The 18,434-nt window shown below is 39.5% G+C and overlaps 1 protein-coding gene across 6 annotated transcripts in view; it reads right to left on the bottom strand.

Moving 5' to 3' along the window:
- Positions 1 to 1,755: 1,755 nt before the first annotated feature.
- Positions 1,756 to 18,434, bottom strand: part of Vrk1 (VRK serine/threonine kinase 1) — a 75,567-nt gene continuing 58,888 nt past the window's right edge. For 4 of the 6 annotated variants that reach the window (XM_042692733.1, XM_042692734.1, XM_042692735.1 and 1 more), the window contains exons 12-14: positions 7,068 to 7,152; positions 5,754 to 5,825; positions 1,756 to 1,945 (exon numbers count right to left, since the gene is read on the bottom strand). In XM_042692733.1, coding sequence (XP_042548667.1) covers positions 1,914 to 1,945; positions 5,754 to 5,825; positions 7,068 to 7,152 — 189 coding nt within the window. In that variant the 3' untranslated portion in view covers positions 1,756 to 1,913. The remainder of the gene's footprint in view (positions 1,946 to 5,753; positions 5,826 to 7,067; positions 7,153 to 18,434) is intronic. The other 2 variants (XM_042692732.1, XM_042692736.1) reach the window with 2 other exon arrangements.

Below are 18,434 nucleotides of genomic sequence, written 5' to 3' on the forward strand. Positions count from 1 at the left end.
TCAAGAAGCAGGGGTCTCTGGCCCAAACCTAATTCTCTGTTCTGTAAATGCAGAGCTCATAGGTCTTCAGGAGGCCTACAGATCTGAGTCTGCAGATCTGAGTTGCATTTTTACTGTATGACCATTACAGTGCTAAAATACTTCACATGACAACGAAATATTCCCACCAGAGAGCCAAAAATTCATTACTGGTGCTATTTTCACCATTTCTCAAACCTTGGACATGTCTATGTCCATGGCCCACTTACATGACTATTTACTCGATATGTTCTCCAATCAATTTGTCTTATAAAACTGAAATACTTTGGGAGGGTCCGGTGAGAATGTTGAAAGGGGTACCACTGATCAAGGCACACTGCATTCATAAATTGCTTTGTTGAATGGCAGCTCCTTTCTACAACTACTTAAGGACAACAAAAATTAAAAAAAACAACAACACTGAAATACCTACTTCAGGTTTGCCCTAAGCACCACACACATACACACATACACACACACACTCTCTCTCTCTCTTTCTCTCTCACTCTTTCTTACACACACACACACACACACACACACACACACAATTTTTCCCCCCAGGTCGTGGGACCTAAACTCTGGGCCTGGGCACTGTCCCTCAATTCTTCTGCTCAAGGGTAGCACTCTACACTTGAGCCACAGTGCCACTTCTGGCTTTTCCTGCTTATGTGGTACTGAGGAATCGAACCCAGGGCCTTATGCATACAAGGCTACCAGTCTACCACTTCCCAGCCCCACATAATTATTTTTTTATAGTGTTAAGGACTGAACTCAAGGCCTCACATACTAGGAAAGCACTCTACCTCTAAGCTACATCCCCAACTCTGTTGGGGATCTTAAAATTCCTAAACATCTAAATACCACTCCAAGTGAAAAGGTATCCAATGCCAACTTGTTTGTTGTTGGTGGTGGTGGTTGTAGGACCTGAACTCTGGGCCTTGGCACTGTCCCTCAATTCTTCTGCTCAAGGGTAGCACTCTACACTTGAGCCACAGAGCCACTTCTGGCTTTTCCTGCTTATGTGGTACTGAGGAATCGAACCCAGGGCCTCATGCATGCAAGGCAAGCACTCTACCACTAAGACACCTTCCCATCCCTCAATGACAAGTTTTTTAACAAAGTAAACTTTGAGAAATATATCTTGCCCATAAATGTTAAAAATCTGAGATTCTGTTCCCAGGTAAGAGAAACACTATATTAAAATTTTCTAATCACTAAAATTCAACAGTGTTTGTTTTGCTATACAAATACCATTTGCTACAACAACAAAACTTATAAGCAAATAATCGGTGAACAAGAGCTGTACAAATCTAGCTCATGGACACACTTCCTTCACAGAAGCCAGGCTTGGCACAGTCTGTGACTGCACTTGACAATTTCTCACCCATCTTGTTGTAGAACTGGAACACTTTCTTGATCCCGTGTCCTCTAACTTTTCTCCACACAGATGTGTATTCTGGCCCTTTTTTGAAGCTTCTGTCTCATCAGTGAATGCTCAACAAATGCTGTGGTGAAGAACAAAATCAATACAAACCAAACTTCATTGCCACAACAAATTATGTATTTGTATTGAGCCAAGGAGACCTTAAAGTGTTGCATATCCTTAACAGTGAAGACTTGTCAAACATTTCTACCCACTCTGAGAAACGCACAATGATTAGGAAAGTCTTGTACATACTTCAAATCTCAGCCATGTACACAATCTAAGACTTTGCAATTTCATAAATTAGTCCTCAATAAATTGTACAAAATATCCATTTTAATAAAAGAATTTGTTTTCAAAAAAACAGGTATTTAATTATTACTCCCACCCCACAAGAACTCACATGAAATAAAACAAAAGAGAAAAAGAGAAAAAGTCAAACAAGCAGAAAAGTCGATTTCCAGCATTTGAGTTACTTCTGGACTCTTTTTCTGGTTCTTGAACCTTAAAAATCAAAGAAATTTAAATAACCAATCATTAATTGATAAAAGCAAGAGAACAGCAATACAAACACTGTTAGACAGTTATTAATATTTTAAGACACTAATTGACTGATGGGAGCATGTTACAATCCTAAAACTGTTAGCAAACTGTGTCCATTATTCTAATACACAAAAGTATAAACTAACAAACTCTACTCCTAACCTTAACTGCTAGCTCTTCCACTGGTAAAATACTGAAACACCAATATACACTGCTACTGAACTACTTCCCTCAATTTCATTACTACAAAAATTTCAATCATTAGCGCCAAATATCAACTGTGGCTACAAGCATTTATTCTTTGGGAGATACTGAGGTCACACTTGGTATGAAAAGCAAGTACTTTTATTCTAAAATGAGCTGCTTTTTAAAAGCCTATTTCTTTTTTTTCTAGAATTCTTTTTATTGTGAAAATACCATACAGAGGGGTTATATGGGCAAGATAATGAGTACATTTCTTATCACGCATTGTTGCCTCCTCCTTTGTTTCCCCTTCCCATCCCTTCCCATCTCCCCCCACCCTGCCCACCACCCAGCCCCCTGCTAAAGTTGTGAAGTTCATTTTTCAACATAACGACTTGTACATCTCATTGTTGCAATGGGTCCTAGGCATCAGAGCACCGAGGTATGTTAAAAAGGAAGTCTCTTTCACTAGAAAATCACAGCTGATCCTGGTCTAAGGCTACTATAAATAGCTCCTATCCAACTTTTCCAGGGTTGGAATTATTAAGGGATTCTCAGTGTGGGGGTGGGGAGATGTTTCTTCCTCACCAAAGAGGCTACTCAACACCCCTCCCCCCACCTATGCATCTCCGCCTGACCACACTGCCTAGTACAGGCCCACCAGTGTGGCATTTTGCTCCCTTGAGCTGTGGCTGTGAGCTGGGTTCTCTCTCCAGGAAGGAGCTGGGCACCACACCAATGGGCATCCTGGCCGGCTGTTAAGTGACAAACACAAGAACAACAAAGAGCCAGCATTTCTCCTGTGAACGTCACATACCATGTCACACAACTGACATATGTATACTAAATACTTTTTAGTTGCTTTCTGATAATGGGTTTAAATTGTTACTTAATTGGATGATCAGTTTAAAAATGAACATTTCTTTTTATTTTTCCAAGTTATAGTTTCAATTTAATTGAGAAACAGTTCAAATTTTAAATTCCTGCCATTCAAACCATATGCTATGGATGACGTAACAATCGGAGGTTTCTCTTTAATTTCTGTGATACAGCTATTAAAAATAAGCATAGTGGATTTTTAGCATTTTATCTGGAGAATTTTGAAGTTAATTCTGCACAGAAAATTTTGTAAATGGTGCTTTAGATTGCTGTCATGGGATATCACAAACCAAGGTCAAGAAGAGATATTCTTACTGTATCAGCCTTTCAAATACCGAGGCCATCCACACATGACAAAGAGCACTAATTCAAATAGCACCATAATCCCCTCACTTGGCATTTTGCTCTTAAATACTGCTGTTTATTCCCAAATCTAGACTGAATGTTTCCCACTGTAATTCCAAGTGCTGAAAACACGTGGACCTAGAACATACTCAGGGATAAGTACCCTAAAAACTGTACTGCCTGCATCAATCCAACATTCCCCCAATATCAATGCCAATTGCTTCAAGAAAAACTACTGTCTTGTCTCTTTAGATTAAAATAGCCATGTTCATAAAATACTACTACTGCTGATGAGTCCAATCATAAAACTAGTGCAGAAGATTTGATGGTTGAAAAATAAGCTACACAAGGCTGTGACATTCCTCTCTGATTTTTAAAATGCGAGAAGTGGGAGTGGGAGATTTCCTGGTGCAGTGCCCTAATGTGTGCGTCACACAGAATGCAGAAGATGTCCAAACCCACAGGACTTCAAAATGAACTCCAACAAGAAGTCTCCATTTCAGGAACCAGAGTACACCAGCTATAAATATCATGACTACACTAACTAATTTTTAGTACAATTCTGAAATATTGGGATGGTTTCAAGTGCCAGAATATGCATGATTTTTTTTAAGACTAATCATTTTCTGAGGGAGAAAAATTACTTGCAGCAAATAACCAAATTTTCTCAATTGGTAAAAATTATGCCTTGCATAAAAATAAAAGGATTAGAGGCCTCTGTTCTTCCCGAACACCCCCCCATCACCCCTCTCTTTCTCTGAGAAAACCTACACAATACACATGGGGAAAGCTTTCAGAATATGTTCCCACACAATAGACCCCCAGCTATTCAAAATGAGTTTAGGTGTATCAAGAAAATTATACACGTTTTTACAATGGTCTAAATAGATATTAAAGGAAAGTTGCTCCATCTTGCTAGGCACAGCATTCTGAAAGATCACACAGTGAGAAAAATCTCTCACCATATTGTAAACCATAAACTGTGTTTGAAAATAAAATTGTTAATGAAGAAACTGACATTTCTAAAGCTGTTGTTAGAGGTAACCATTCTTGAAATACATTTATGACATGAAATCTTAGAGCTCTCAACCACAAAATGCACTAAATTGCATTACATATGTCGTAAAAATTAAAAACTCCAAATGTAGTACCAAGCCTGCTCCTTCAAATTACTTTAAGCTGCTGAATCTATAAAATATATATGGATTTGTATTTTAAAATATATATAATTATATACTTTTTCATGCAAATCCTTTTTTCCCTTTTTTTTTTGCTAGAAACAATAACATTTTATCATTTGGGGAAATATTTCCCTTTTATGAATGTTTTGATGTCAGATACCTTAACTGGCTTGTACTTTAGGGGGACCAAAAGAACTACAATGGAAATTTTTTGGTTTTTTTTTCTGTCATGGGGCTTGAACTCGGGGCCTGGGTGCTGTCCCTAAGCTCTTTTGCTCAAGGCTAGTGCTCTACCACCTTGAACCACAGCGTCACTTCCCGTTTTCTGGTGGTTAACTGAAGACGAGTGTCACAGGGAACTTTCCTGCCCAGGCTGGCTTTGAACCACAATCTGAGGATCTCAGCCTCCTGAGAAGCTAGGATTACAGGTGTGAGCCACCAGGGCCTGGCTAGGGAAATATTTTTTTAATCTAAACAAAGAAACTCAGATTCTATATGAAAAACGAGAAATTGATTTACTTATCTTAAAAATGCAATATCAAAAATCTGAATTGTTCTCCTTCAGTTATATCTAGTCTCTTTCCTCATTAATAAAATAACAAAAATCCTATTCTGACATGAAGAACTATTAGCAAGAAGAATTCATGTTAAAATTTTAGGCACTAGAAACATTTCCCATAGTTAAAACTAGATTTAAGCTCACTCATCGATCTGAAGCTCTGGTGCTCATTAAGCAAAGTTCAGGTAGCACGTGACCTGCAGTCACTGAAGAGAGCATAAGACTTCCCGGTTCAAAGCTTGAGACCTGTCTTTAAGAGCTAGGGCCCAACATCAGCCTAACAATTCAGGGCCTTTCCTAAACTGAAACTGCTACTTGTAAAATTCAAGGGACTTCTTTTAAAGCAAGAATATCACTCTAATAGATACTCCTACATTTTTCCCCCTTTTTGGTGCTGGTACCAGCGACTGCACTCAGGGCCATGAGCTCTTACTCAGCCTTCTTGCACAGGCTGGTACTCTACTACTTGAACCATACCCTGCAGTCTGACACGGCTGGTTAATTGGAGAGGTGAGTCTCAGATTGTTCTGACCAGCTGGCTTTGAACCATGATCTTCCAAATCTAAGCCTCCTAAAGTGACTAGGATTACAGGAGTGAGCTCCTTAATTTGTCCCCACTCACTGTCATAGCTGCTGCTGCTAGCCTCTGGCTGAGACATGCTTCCATGTATTGCTCCTCGGGAGTCCTCACTTCCTAGTAACAAAATGAACAAGACAGGGGAGGAGGAAATAAAAAACCAAAACAGTAGCAAATGGATTGACAGCAGCAGAAAAAAAAGAGGGGGACGACTTCAAAACTTTGGACCTCCAGAGGAAAGGCCTCTGCGGGCATCCTAAGGATTCTGAGCAAATGAACATAAACATAATGATGTCCTATCCATAATAGATAATGTAGAAAATGTTCATCAGCTCAGGACAAAGATCACTACCTTTGAAATTCCAGTACTTTGCTTTCCTCACACACATATCAGGCCACTGTCAAAAAGGAAGGGCATGCAGCGTTGGCCTGGCTCACAAAGGCATTCATGCTATACTAAAATTTTTACCAAAACTTAAGTCTTCTCACTGAAAATCAAAAACTGTATCAGGACCAACAAAAAACATGGAGGTGTGGAGGTCTTAAAAAAGGGAAAGCAAAGGAAGGGGTGACATTGTCCAAAAATAGAAATGTACCTGACTTGGTAACTCCCTCTGTACAACCCCTTAATAATAATAAAAAATTATATTTTAAAAAAAAGATGATGTGGGCAGAACTACATCTCTCCATGGAGTGAAGGAGTGAAGGAAAACATCTCATTGGACTGGTACACACTGACTAATTGTGCCACTTGCTGACATGTGTGGTCTTTGCTACATCCATTTCTACAACTACTACTCCATAGGAAGTACCTTCTGCACCTGCTGATAAGCCACCTAAGAAACAACTTCACTTCAAGAGTTTTGAGAAGTGTCGAGTCCAAGCTTTACCCCCTTGCCTCCTGACTTGTGAAGAGAAGAGCTGTTAGATAGACTTTACGGGGAAAGATCAGGCAACTCAGGCAAGCGGAAGCTCACAGGTACTGACTAACTTTACTACATCCTTCAAGTTAGGTGGACAAATGTGAGGGAGTGCAGAGCTACTGGCTACCAGTGAAGAATTCTCTACCTCTCTCCCTGTCACAATGGCACTGACATTTAAGTAGTCAGTGTCTCAGGTTCCACATCTGCACAGTGAGGGCAGCTCCCCATCCCCAACTTCATGACTGCTGTGAAGAGGAAACCACAGAGTATTTACAGAAGATATCCCAGCACATACTATGCAGATATAAGCTCTATTCGTGATATTTGTAGTAAACTCAAAGTACTATGAACCCAATGGTTACCTCCTCATCTAGTGGGAGAAAATGCAAATCTGTACCAACATGCAGAAGAAGTTAGGCAAAAGTGCTCAACTTACGGGTCTGGATGGCCTCCTCTGTCTGTGTGCTTGAGCATTCCATATCTTCAACACTGGAAGCTGTGCTTTCATCTTTCTTTCGCTTCTTATGGATAAAAATTTAAAAGACAAAGAGAGAGAGAGAGAGAGAGGAGATATGGTCTGATAGTCAAAGAAATAAATAAACAACATACACTGGTATACATATGAATATGTCTAAATAGGGCTGTGACAAAACATAGGAAGAATATTCCCAACTTCAATATCATGGTTTGTGAGGAAGAAATGGGAGTGGAACAAAACAGAAGAGAACTTCTAGCTACATATGTAGTCAGTCTGAATTTTGAGTGTTTTACTGATGATCAAGTCTAACTTCATCACTAAAAGCTATGTCAGCTGTTGCTGATCACATTGCTGATCAGAGCAACTATCCACAATTGGGGAGGGGGTGGGGGAAAGGAGAGGGGACAGGAGAACTACTTGAGAAATAACACATGCTCTGCCTCACATACACAACCTAACAGTGGTTGGTAAAGTCCTCCTCAATAATAAGCAAGGACACATTTCTAACCAATGTTTCTCTTCTACATTACATTTTACTAAATGTTTAAGTAAGAGGGTTACAAACTTTACAGTAAATGAATAACCATCAAAGTGTAACACGCTCCTAAAACCTTAAAAAGCATGTGGATTTCCCACCATTCTCTTCGGCCACTCCTCTTCCTATTTATCTTCCCAGCTAGGTATTTTGGGAGACAGTGATGATATCCTGTCACTTTTCCTTCTTCCCAAAGGTGCAAGAATCTGTTTTTTATTAAATCCTGTCACTATAACATACACTACCGAATCCAGTCCAAAGTCAAATTATGTAATGTTTGTCTAAGCACAGAAGGACACTCATAACAAATGTAAAACTTCTGTATTTGTCATAACTTTACCCCATGCTGTTCCAAATTTCAATGTGCAAAAATCCAAAGTTTAAGTTATAACTTATCTCATTTTGCTAAAGTAAGTAGAGATCATTTAGGAAACAATCTGTCTCAAATTTCACAGGATCATAATGCAGCAAGGATGTCCCATTTGTATTTCCTAACAATGGACACATTAGACTTCATATGAGAATACTGCTTGCTGTGACCATTCTGTGATAGCTCTAAAGGAAGATGAACCTGCTGACAACTGCTATGGTCCCTGACAGCGGACGTGGGCCCTGTTCCTTAGAGAACTGTACAAGAAGGCTGTACAGTCTGTGCAAGCGCCATTATCTTAAAGCCCTCAAATGGTCAGAACTATTATTATCTGTATATCACAATCCTAAATGCCTGGGGTGACTGTGGAAAGATCAGGACTCAGAGAAACCCACCATGCTCCGAAAGAAAAGGTTTCACATATTCAAAACTTAATAACCCTAAGTAACTTTAAAAGGGATTCATTTAACGGATTTGTGTATGAAGGTATTGTTTCTCAATCATAGCTATAAGAGTCACTACAACTTCACATAACTGATAGGAGAGGGGAAAGTGCCTTCCATCTTTCTTTTCCAAAGTGTTGCTTCATGATTACCATCTAAACCCTGCTGGGCTGAACAGATTGGTTCGATAATTACATACAATAACTGCAGTGGGCAGGTAACCCTCAGCTGGCACAGGGCAGCTCCCCTGTGAGAACTTCCATATGCAAACTGCACTGATGGAGTGCATTAGGTACATCTTTCCTGCCGGTGCGCAGGCCTGATTAACGCCAGCCAAGACTCCAAGGTTAGCATGTCAGCAGATTTGTGATGCATTAGGCAGGAATAAACACAGACACTTTTGTTCGTTCAGACCAAAATTAAGGAGGAATATTTCAGTCCTGTATCGCTTTCCATACAGGAGAGAATGCATTTTCTAGGTTTTGGAGGGCAAGTTTTTAAATGCTCATTATAAAAGGAGCTATCCAATATTTTGTACCAAGGAACCTAGTGCATTCATCTTGTTTTCAAGCTTATTTAATAAGAAGGAGCTTTCTTAATCTTCATGCAGGTAAATTACACGGTAATGAAAATCAGACAGTATTCAGCCAACAAAGAAACACCTGTGCTTTAAACAGCATGTATTAGAGAAAAGCAGCGATTACATTAATCCACACTACAACCAGGTAGCTTGGGCCCAACTTTTCTGACAACATATGTAGTTTGGATAGAAAGGGCCAATATTTCTAAAGATCGCCAATTAAAAAACAAAGCAAAACCCTTGAAGTTTAATAGAATCTAAGTATGGCATTCATTTTGTAAGGTAATGAGGAAAATTCCAAACAGTGTGTTACAAGCTTCCATCCAGCATCTCCAAATGCTTCCTTCTAATTAGCAGCGTCCTTAGGTTTCAGACAGTTCATGTGTCCTTCCCTTTTAACTGAAAATGGCTTCACCAAGTGACTATGCCAATCTCTGATTTTGTCACATTCTCTCCTAGTGCGCACAGGAGCCTTTATCTGCACTTATAAACCAAAGCAAAATATTGCATGACAAAAAATAAACATAAAATAGACTCCTTTCAACTGAGAACAACTAAATTACCTTCCAAAATTAGGTTTATTTCAAAGGGCATTAGTATATATTTTACACTTTGTACTTTTCAAGTGTGCAGATCTGCTAGATTAAAATTTAATTAGCAGCTTCTCACTTCCAATTTAGGAACACGAAGACATATCAGCTAGATGAATATGGACTGATAATTTACTTATATTGTCAACACTGACTGGAGACCAGTAAAGCCATTTCAATGCAGAAAAAGAGTAAAAATATTCAGAGGTAAAACCGAAGACTGATTTTCAGTTCCCCAAATCCAGCCTCCAAATATTACCTTTAAGAAACACCAGTCCGATGCATGGTCTCCAAATTGAGCGCTCGTAGGGTTCCCTCCTTCTTATTACAAAAGGCATTCATAGAATATCCAACCTAACTTTCAACTGTATGGTGTCACGTATGTGCCAAAGAACCTTGAGTAGAAATGCCTGACTGCCCTATCAGTGAACCTTAGTTACCTGATTAGACATCACCATACAGATGTATATTATTTTCAAAGTAATTGTACTCTAACTAAAAACAATGCATTGTTACATGAATCACATGGGACAAAAGAAAAGACCAACACATCTTCTTTGAAGGGAAAATACAATATTTAAAAATGTTGGCGGGAACGCAGAAGGCCAGTGAGAATGAGCTCAGCATTTCTCACTTAGCTATGAAGGCAAAGCTCCTTGTTCTCCACAGCCTTCCTTCCCCACACACTTGTGCTGCCTCCCCTTTAGAAGGACCATCATTTCCCAGTTGTATTTCTATTCTGATGTGCTCTCTAAGTGGTGTAGTGCACAGGTGTGTATAGTACACGCAGAGGTGTGTACTTCCTAGAGACTAGTTTCATTCCCTCCTTACTGTGCATGTTCTTCAGGGCAGGACAAGCAGTTGTCCTTTTTCTAACCTCTGAGGAACATAACAGAATAACATGAAATTATCTGTGGATCTGCACCCACAGAGCAATTATCCCACTACAGTTATAACAGTGCAGAGTGGTTTTGATATCTTACCTTCAAGTGACTCAAAAACTGTGTAGTATTTGAATGGGTACTAAATAATTACAGATATATTTAAGAAAATGTAGGAACAGTGAGAGGAAGGCGAAAAGGATGGAAATGGGCAAGGAGATGAGTGATATGTTCTGCTACAATGCACTAAAGCACTTGCATTCTTTCAAATGAGCTCAGTGATGAAGACTGCAATGAGAATAAGGGATGCTGGAAAGAACGTCCTTCCACCGTAGGGCAGCTCTGACCTCTGCCCAAACAGGCACAGGAAGACTGCCACATGCTTTACTAAGCATGTACTATGTGCCCAGCACTGAGACAGGCTTCATCCCCAACCATGACACACACAGTGAAGCTTCTATAAAAATTAAACATATATGCTCGATTTCTACACCTGTTTGTCCTTTTGTAAAAGCTGTGAAAGAAATTCTTTCAGTGCCCTTAAGAACTCTTAGGTAAATACAATATATACATGGCTTTAGTCAATACTTTATTTTGTTATTTGTTTTAATTTAATTTAGATCTTTCACTTGTCAATATTTTTAAGTTATCTACTCTGGAGATAGGAAGATGAAGAGAAAGCATTACTAAAGTAATTCTGTTAAGTATTAACAATTCTGGGGGGAAAGTTTAGCAAAATGTTTAAATACCAAGTCTGGAATGCCAATTCTTTACTAGATTAATTTGTTCCAGTATTACAATATCTTGAAGAATTACTAATTCACTCTAAGAATCTCATCTATGTGTACCAAAAATTAACATTAATCCATACAAGATGCCAAGAATTATGGAGGCACTTGTCATGTCACAATATACAAACAGAAGAGCCCTGGTTGAGTGGCTATCAGAATAAAAGCAGTTTTCATAAAAGTAGCAGAATGTGTCGCACACTTGTTTAAGAACGCATCTGTGTCCTCCAGTTTGGCCTGCTAAGGAATCAGAGGAAGAGCTACACAGGAGCCTTCCTGTCACTCATCCTCTTCCTAAGAAAACAGCTAATGGGCAGATGACCTGAGAAACAAGGTAGGCCCTGGTCACACATCTACAGGAAGACTACTCCCATGGGAACATAATCTCATCAACCTTTCAGAGACTAATAACTATTGCACTTCTGAAACAACACATCCAATTTCTTGTCATCCATAGCCTTTTGTGATTCTATCATTCACATCACACGAGTGAACCAGCAGTCATTTACCAAGCTGAAAGACTTCCAGAGATCCAATGCATTAATATCTAGAAGACTAGTATGTCAGGGTATTCTCTACGATGTCAGAATAAGTATGACATCTCTCATTCATGCTTTCCTCAGAGGGCTTTAGCACTGGCACCATTAGTGTCAAAAACTTTTAGCAAAGCTAACATGTTTTAAGGACAATTGGTGGGGAGATGCAAACGGGTAGCTAGCTATGCCTTAATTGCCATTAAATTTATCCCTAAAATCACTAGATTTTTTTTTAAGTATCTTTAATTTCTCTGAGAAAAACCATTATTTGAATGTATATTGAGCTGCATGACCCTGGAACATTTCCACCTTGTATCACGTATGAATGCCTCAAAGCATGTACAAAGTCATCTTAAAGTCCTCACAAAATTCCAAGTACTACATACATGTTTAATAATAGCCTAAAGTTAGCCGGGCACTAGTGGCTCACGCCTGTAATCCTAGCTACTGAGGAGACTGAGATCTGAGGATCATGGTTCAAAGCCAGCCCAGGCAGAAAAGTCCATGAGATCTTATCGCCAATAAACCACTAGAAAACTGGAAGTGGCACTGTGGCTCAAGCAGTAGAGCACTTGCCTTGAGCTGAAGAATGCAGGGACAGCGCCCAAGCCCAGAGTTCAAGCCCCACAACAGACCAAATAATAATAATAACAACAACAACAACAACAACAACCACCTAAAGTGTAAAATGCCGGTATCTTACCACCAGAACAAAAGTCTTCTAAAGAACTTTCAAAGAAAAATAAGAAATATAGACTTTTTGAAAGCTGTAACACTGGAAACTAAGGCAGATAAACAGGTCAATGAAAACCAACTCTGCTAGTCTTGCAGGTTTGGACTCAAGCCACACATGAGCAAGTTTCTTATAAAACATAGCAGAACTATGTTGGAATTACTGCTAACAACAGAGGGACAGATTTTCATTCAGAATATCTATATCCACAAAACACCTTACTAGTTAGCACAAAGGCAAAAAAGAGCAGCCACAAATTTAGTGGTCAGGGGCCTTCTGCTTTATGCTACCTGTTATACTTTATCAATGGGCAGTTTCCGAGGTAAAAGTACAAATTCATGATGCTACATCTGGAGCTTTTATTCCACAGGAGTCGCTATCCTGACATCCATTAGGAAATTAGCTTCCAATTATTCACAATCCTTTACTACTAAAAACACTCTACAACATATATGTTCACCAAGCAGAACACAAGCCAGCAGTATTCACATCTGCCTGGCTGGATTTTAAGGATATACTATCTTACTTCTAAAGAAAGTAGTAAGAGATTCAAATAAAAACATTGTATATCTTATTTTCTTGTATCAAACCCCAGGAAGATGAGAAAACCTAAGTCATGGCTGAAATAATAGCACCAGTAATAATGCTGTAGTTGCCATTTACTTACTACTCACATGCTATACGTCTGCCACTGCTTCAAGCACCTTGTACTTCCCTTTTAGCCCGCCAAGCAATCTTAAAAGCAAGGTAGGTTACATTATTATTTCCATACAAAGTCTTTATATTCATGTCCTATTAAAAATAAAGGTACAGAAATATTTAACCTTCTCTAAGTCAGAACTGTGATATCACAGAAAGCTGGACTCATCTAATTGTGAGTACCTTATAAACATGGCCTTTCATTACTTTACCAAATCAATTTCTCTAGGTATCATTCAAGGCATTTATACCATACCATATTTCCTCCTCCTACAGGCAAGGTACTTACAAAGATCCAAATAGGATATGTGTGCACCACTGCCCACACACAAAAATTGGTCTTAGGTTGCTAAATGTTACCATTCAAAGCCTAAAATGCCCAATATCTTCTATGCCTCTTTGAAAAGACTGTTTTCTACTTACAAGTTAGAATTCAGATGCTCATATTTTGATTGGCTCTGTTTGCCAACTATGTCTGCATGATGGCCTTAGCTAGGAAATTTTAAAACCTCCTAGGGCCTGCCCACTCCCCGACACCTCCTCCACACGGCCTTTTATTGTCCATAGTTGGGAATCAACTGGGGTCTGCTAGCATGTACCTCTGAGCTTTCTCTCCAGCTTGTGCTTTATTTCTATGAGTAGTGTAGTACAGGTGGTGGGAGGTTGGAAAGCTCCTAGAGGGCCCTCATACGCAGGCCCTGTCACAGGATACTGACAGGCTCCCAAGTGCAGTTTCGCTTTACCAACCAGCCTGCTTTCAGTTACACGGACGGTAAAAAAAACTTTCCTTTCCCTTGTTCTAGCTCCCTCCTGACCCCCCACCCCCATTCCTCTATGTGAAGGAACTCAAGAATGTCTTCACTGCTCCAGGCAAGGTCATCCCGCTCTCTCCTATTCTCTCAGACCCTGAGAGTAAAGGAACATTTGGGACAGCAAGGAAGGCAACCCTGGAGCCTGACACCTCCACATCAGGGAAAGAGAGGGGACAGGAGATCACCATCCTCACGAAGTCTGGAAGCCCAGGCTCCTGGGAGCCACGACTGCAGCTTTTCAGATAGTAGTTCATGTTTTTAAAAGCGATGGTCTTCATTTTGCCTGGCAAGATTCATAAACTCTTCCTTTTTTTCTCCAAATCCTTATTCTTATTATTTGTGAACTGTCATTGAGTTCAACAGATGGAACTTCCCCACATCAGGATGACATCTAGTCTTATAAAAATCTGCATTAGAATGACCTGACGGATTGTGTTAAAAGCACCTCACAGACTAGACAAAAGAACAGAAGAATCAGGGAGTCCCGACATCCAGAAAAGAAATCCAGCCATCTGGCCACAAGTCTCTCTCATCCACTAAAATCACTGGCAGGAGGCATCTGTAATGCAAACATCAACTAATGGTAACAGGCGTTCCATCTTGGGCTAAAGAACAAAGACTGGCAAATTCTAAAGGAAGTTACAGAATCAAAAAACAAAAAACAACCCCAATACACACCAAAATAGTCATTCTTTAAAAAAAATCATAATTATCATTCTCTGGGCTGGATGTAGCTCAGTGGCAAAGCGCTTGCCTAGCAAGTGCAACGTCCTGAGTTCGATCCCCAGTACTAAAAAAAAGAAAAGACAAAAAAATACAGTTAAAAAAATCATAATTATCATTCTCAAAGAAAATTAAGAGGCTGTCATACCAGTGAAACAAGCAAAAGCTAATGTATCAAGAAAATAATCAATCCCTTAAACTATGACTAAAAAGTAGAATATAGTGATCCCACACCTATCACAGGAATTGCCTTCCAGAGACTCCTACAAGAGGAGAAAGTCCATCAAGTAGCAGCATTAATCATCCCTCGCTATACTGCGGTTCACTTATTGCTACTTCACAGATTTTCACCTGTCATAGAGGTCTCTGGAATATAAATCCTATGATTGGTGAGGAATCGCTATTTTCATTGTTTTTTTGTTTTTTTAAACTATGATGCGGTGAAGCCGCAGTAAGTGAACCATGATATAATGAGGGACAACTGTAGATGAAAGCCGATGAACCAGAATCCACGTTATAACCAGAACCATGCTAAGGTTGGAAAACTCAAGTTCACAGAAAACTTAGGAGCTGTGAGGAAAAGAAGTCGGCTTTCAGAGTTCAGAGAGCATTGCAGGAGTTCCAGAGGAAGAGAATGTAGATGGGGGGAAAGGAAGGACTCACGAATAGGAAGATGAAGTTTTCAAGGGTTGAAGATAGGCATTAAATGTTTACACATGGAGTGACCACTGAGTACCAGGAAGGATGAATGAGGGTCACGAGCAAAGTAAAATAAATCACTGTGAAATGGGAATACCAGGATAAAGGGGAAAGCAAGAAGCTTCAAGAATGGAAAAGACACAAATCTAGGTGTTTTTTTTTTTTAAAAAAAGGACACCCTGTTGGTTTTGACTGGATATTCATATAAACTTTTTAAAGAGATGAGTGATAGAGCTAACCCTTATCTGTAAGTTTTGAATTTATATTGTTTCATCCCATGTACAAAACCATTTTTTTCCTACAAAAAAAAAAAGAACAAAACACAATAGGGCTGGGGACATGGGTCAAGTAGTAAAGCGCTTGTCTAAAAAAGCACAAGGTCCTAGGTTCAATCCCCAGCACCAGAAATGGAATACAATAAAGGTGGATGCTAGAAGATGACTTAGCTGTTAAGAACAGGAACTGTTACAGTTAATAACCCTATATTTCTCTGTAGTAGAACAAAAGATAGTCTACTTCAATTTTCCAGGACTCAGAAAGTTTACCATTCCCAGTTCTCTTTAAAAAAAAAAAAAAAAGTTACTTGAACTTATACTCTTAAAATTTAATCCAGTAAAAAGGAAAGATAACAAGAATAGTAACAAAATATCAGTTTCTCATTAAGTATAAGTAATTGATACATAGTGCATAAAACAAAAACAAAAACAACTAGAATTGAAGTCTTACTGACTGTAACATGAGATGCTCTGGGTGTTGCTGAGCTGTTGTCTCTTGTGGGAAAAGATACAAGGGCCTAATTAGCTCAAAATGTTCACACACAAACAAGTTAAAATAAAAAAATTAAAAAGAGGAGCACTTAGGGTATAAGATTTCACCGTTTCACACTCTACTCCCCCAGCCCACCAAAACCTTTAGAAACGAGTGGCAAATAAGCATGAAAAGCCAGCTTGGTGTGGCTCCACACCAACAGCCTCCACGGTGTTGGCCAATAAGGCTGGAAGCCATTTCCAGGAAACACCATAGCTGTCATTTACCACCAAACCACAATGGGAAGAAGGCTGTAAGGAAACACTGCTCAGAAATTTTTTTACAGTTATCCCAATTAGAAGGTATAAACAAGGTAGCTTGGAAAATTAAGGTCTGAAAAGTCCTTGGAACAGAAGGCCCCTCAAGATCCCCACAGAAATCCACCAAGAGCAAGACCTGACATTTTGTCTCTTCCTGCAGAGAATAAGCCTAAACAGAGGGGGCAGAATAATGGAACCCATTCAGGATTAGGTATTTTCAACAATCAGAAGGGAATTACCAGAACAGATGACAAAAAAGAAAATAAATAAGAAACACATAAAAGAGATAAAACTATGTGAAAGAAAACAATGAAGCCTTTCTTTCGCTGTGGATTAACTAACAATACCTCAAATCAATCACTCAAATTTCTGACTCTTCTAGTTCGGAAGAGAAGGGAAATGAGAAAAAACATCTTCTGCCCTATTGCTCACCAGATCCTCTGCTAATACTCACACCTCTAGGCAACTAAAATCAACAGACAATATCAAGCCTACAAGTCCAAATTATGAGGAAATCAGAACAGTTCATAGGATGTGGAAGCCCAATATTCACGTGTAGATAAAGCTCAACATGAATGAGAATAAGAGGAAAAGTATGTCAACAAGTTAAAATACAAAAATACAAAAAGAGAAAACAAAAGGAATATTAATAGCATAAAAAGCTGGGTGTGGTGATACATATTTATAACGACAGCAATTGGCAACAGCCTGGGCCAAAAATCCAGTTCAAGACCAGCCTAGACAAGGCTTGTCTCAAAACAAAAAAAAAGTGTGTACATACATATATACATCTAAAAACTCTATTCTGAAAGAAAATATGGTTCTTCAGAAAGAAAGATGAGGGGGAGAAAGTGAAGTAAGGAGGTCAGGTCTGGCCAGCGCCATATTGGCCACGTGGTGGATGGCAGGGTCTGGCATCTTGTCTTTATGCGGGTGAGGGAGGGGGTAGAAAGGAGGGGAGGGGAGGAACCCCTCCCACCGCCATCACCTGCCTCCCAGGTAATGGGCATGCCTGGACCCCTGGAGGCAGGTGCAGGTACTTGGCTGATAGGTTACTGAATCGGTCAGCCTAGTGCCTAGAACTGGGAATTTCCTGAGGATCTGCTCCTGTTCCCAACTATTTAGGCTTGGACCCGCCTAGCTGCCAGGACTCCATGCCACCTGTGTCTCTGTGATCATGTCCTGTGTCCTGTCTCCTGGCTCATCTCCAGTCATCATGGCGTCCCAATTCAGCTCTCCAGCTTATTGATATTGTTCTTATTATTTCTTTCCTTTTTAGTATGTTATATGTACTTGCATGCTGCAGGCCTTTGTAACAACTGGCGGCCTGCAGCCTGTTAACTATATAATAAAGACTCCAATATTCTATATTTTAAAATGTGGCTTCTGGGATGACTTACCTTACAACAAAGGAAAAAGAAAGGTAACTTTGGGGTAATCACAGATAAAGAAAAGAGAAGAAAAGAAAGGAAACAAGAAACAAGAGGACCAATTACAACCATTTTACCAACACAAAAAGCACCACTACAGCTGAACTAAGTGAAAGAACATGGAAATGGAGAGAGGAGTAGACCATGTTTATGGAAAAGGATATTATAAAGGTGTTGCTTCCTCCCAAATTGGTCTACTGAATCAGCAAAATCTCAAGAATACTTCTGTGGAAATTAATAGTCTGGCTTTAAGATTTAAATGTAAACTCAAAGGAGCCAAGAAGGGCAAAGACAATCTTAAGGCAATGTTGGAGGATTTACATGGGTCAGAGAGAACGATGAAGCCCAGTGGCATTAGTGCGAGGATTGATGCATACCAGGCTGATGGACAGAACAATGTGTCAGGGAACAAACATATTTACCCTGCAGCAATCCTGTG

This window comes from Dipodomys spectabilis, unplaced genomic scaffold (assembly GCF_019054845.1).
Source record: "Dipodomys spectabilis isolate Male_0828 unplaced genomic scaffold, ASM1905484v1 ptg000157l, whole genome shotgun sequence".
NCBI classification, from domain to species: Eukaryota; Metazoa; Chordata; class Mammalia; order Rodentia; family Heteromyidae; genus Dipodomys; species Dipodomys spectabilis.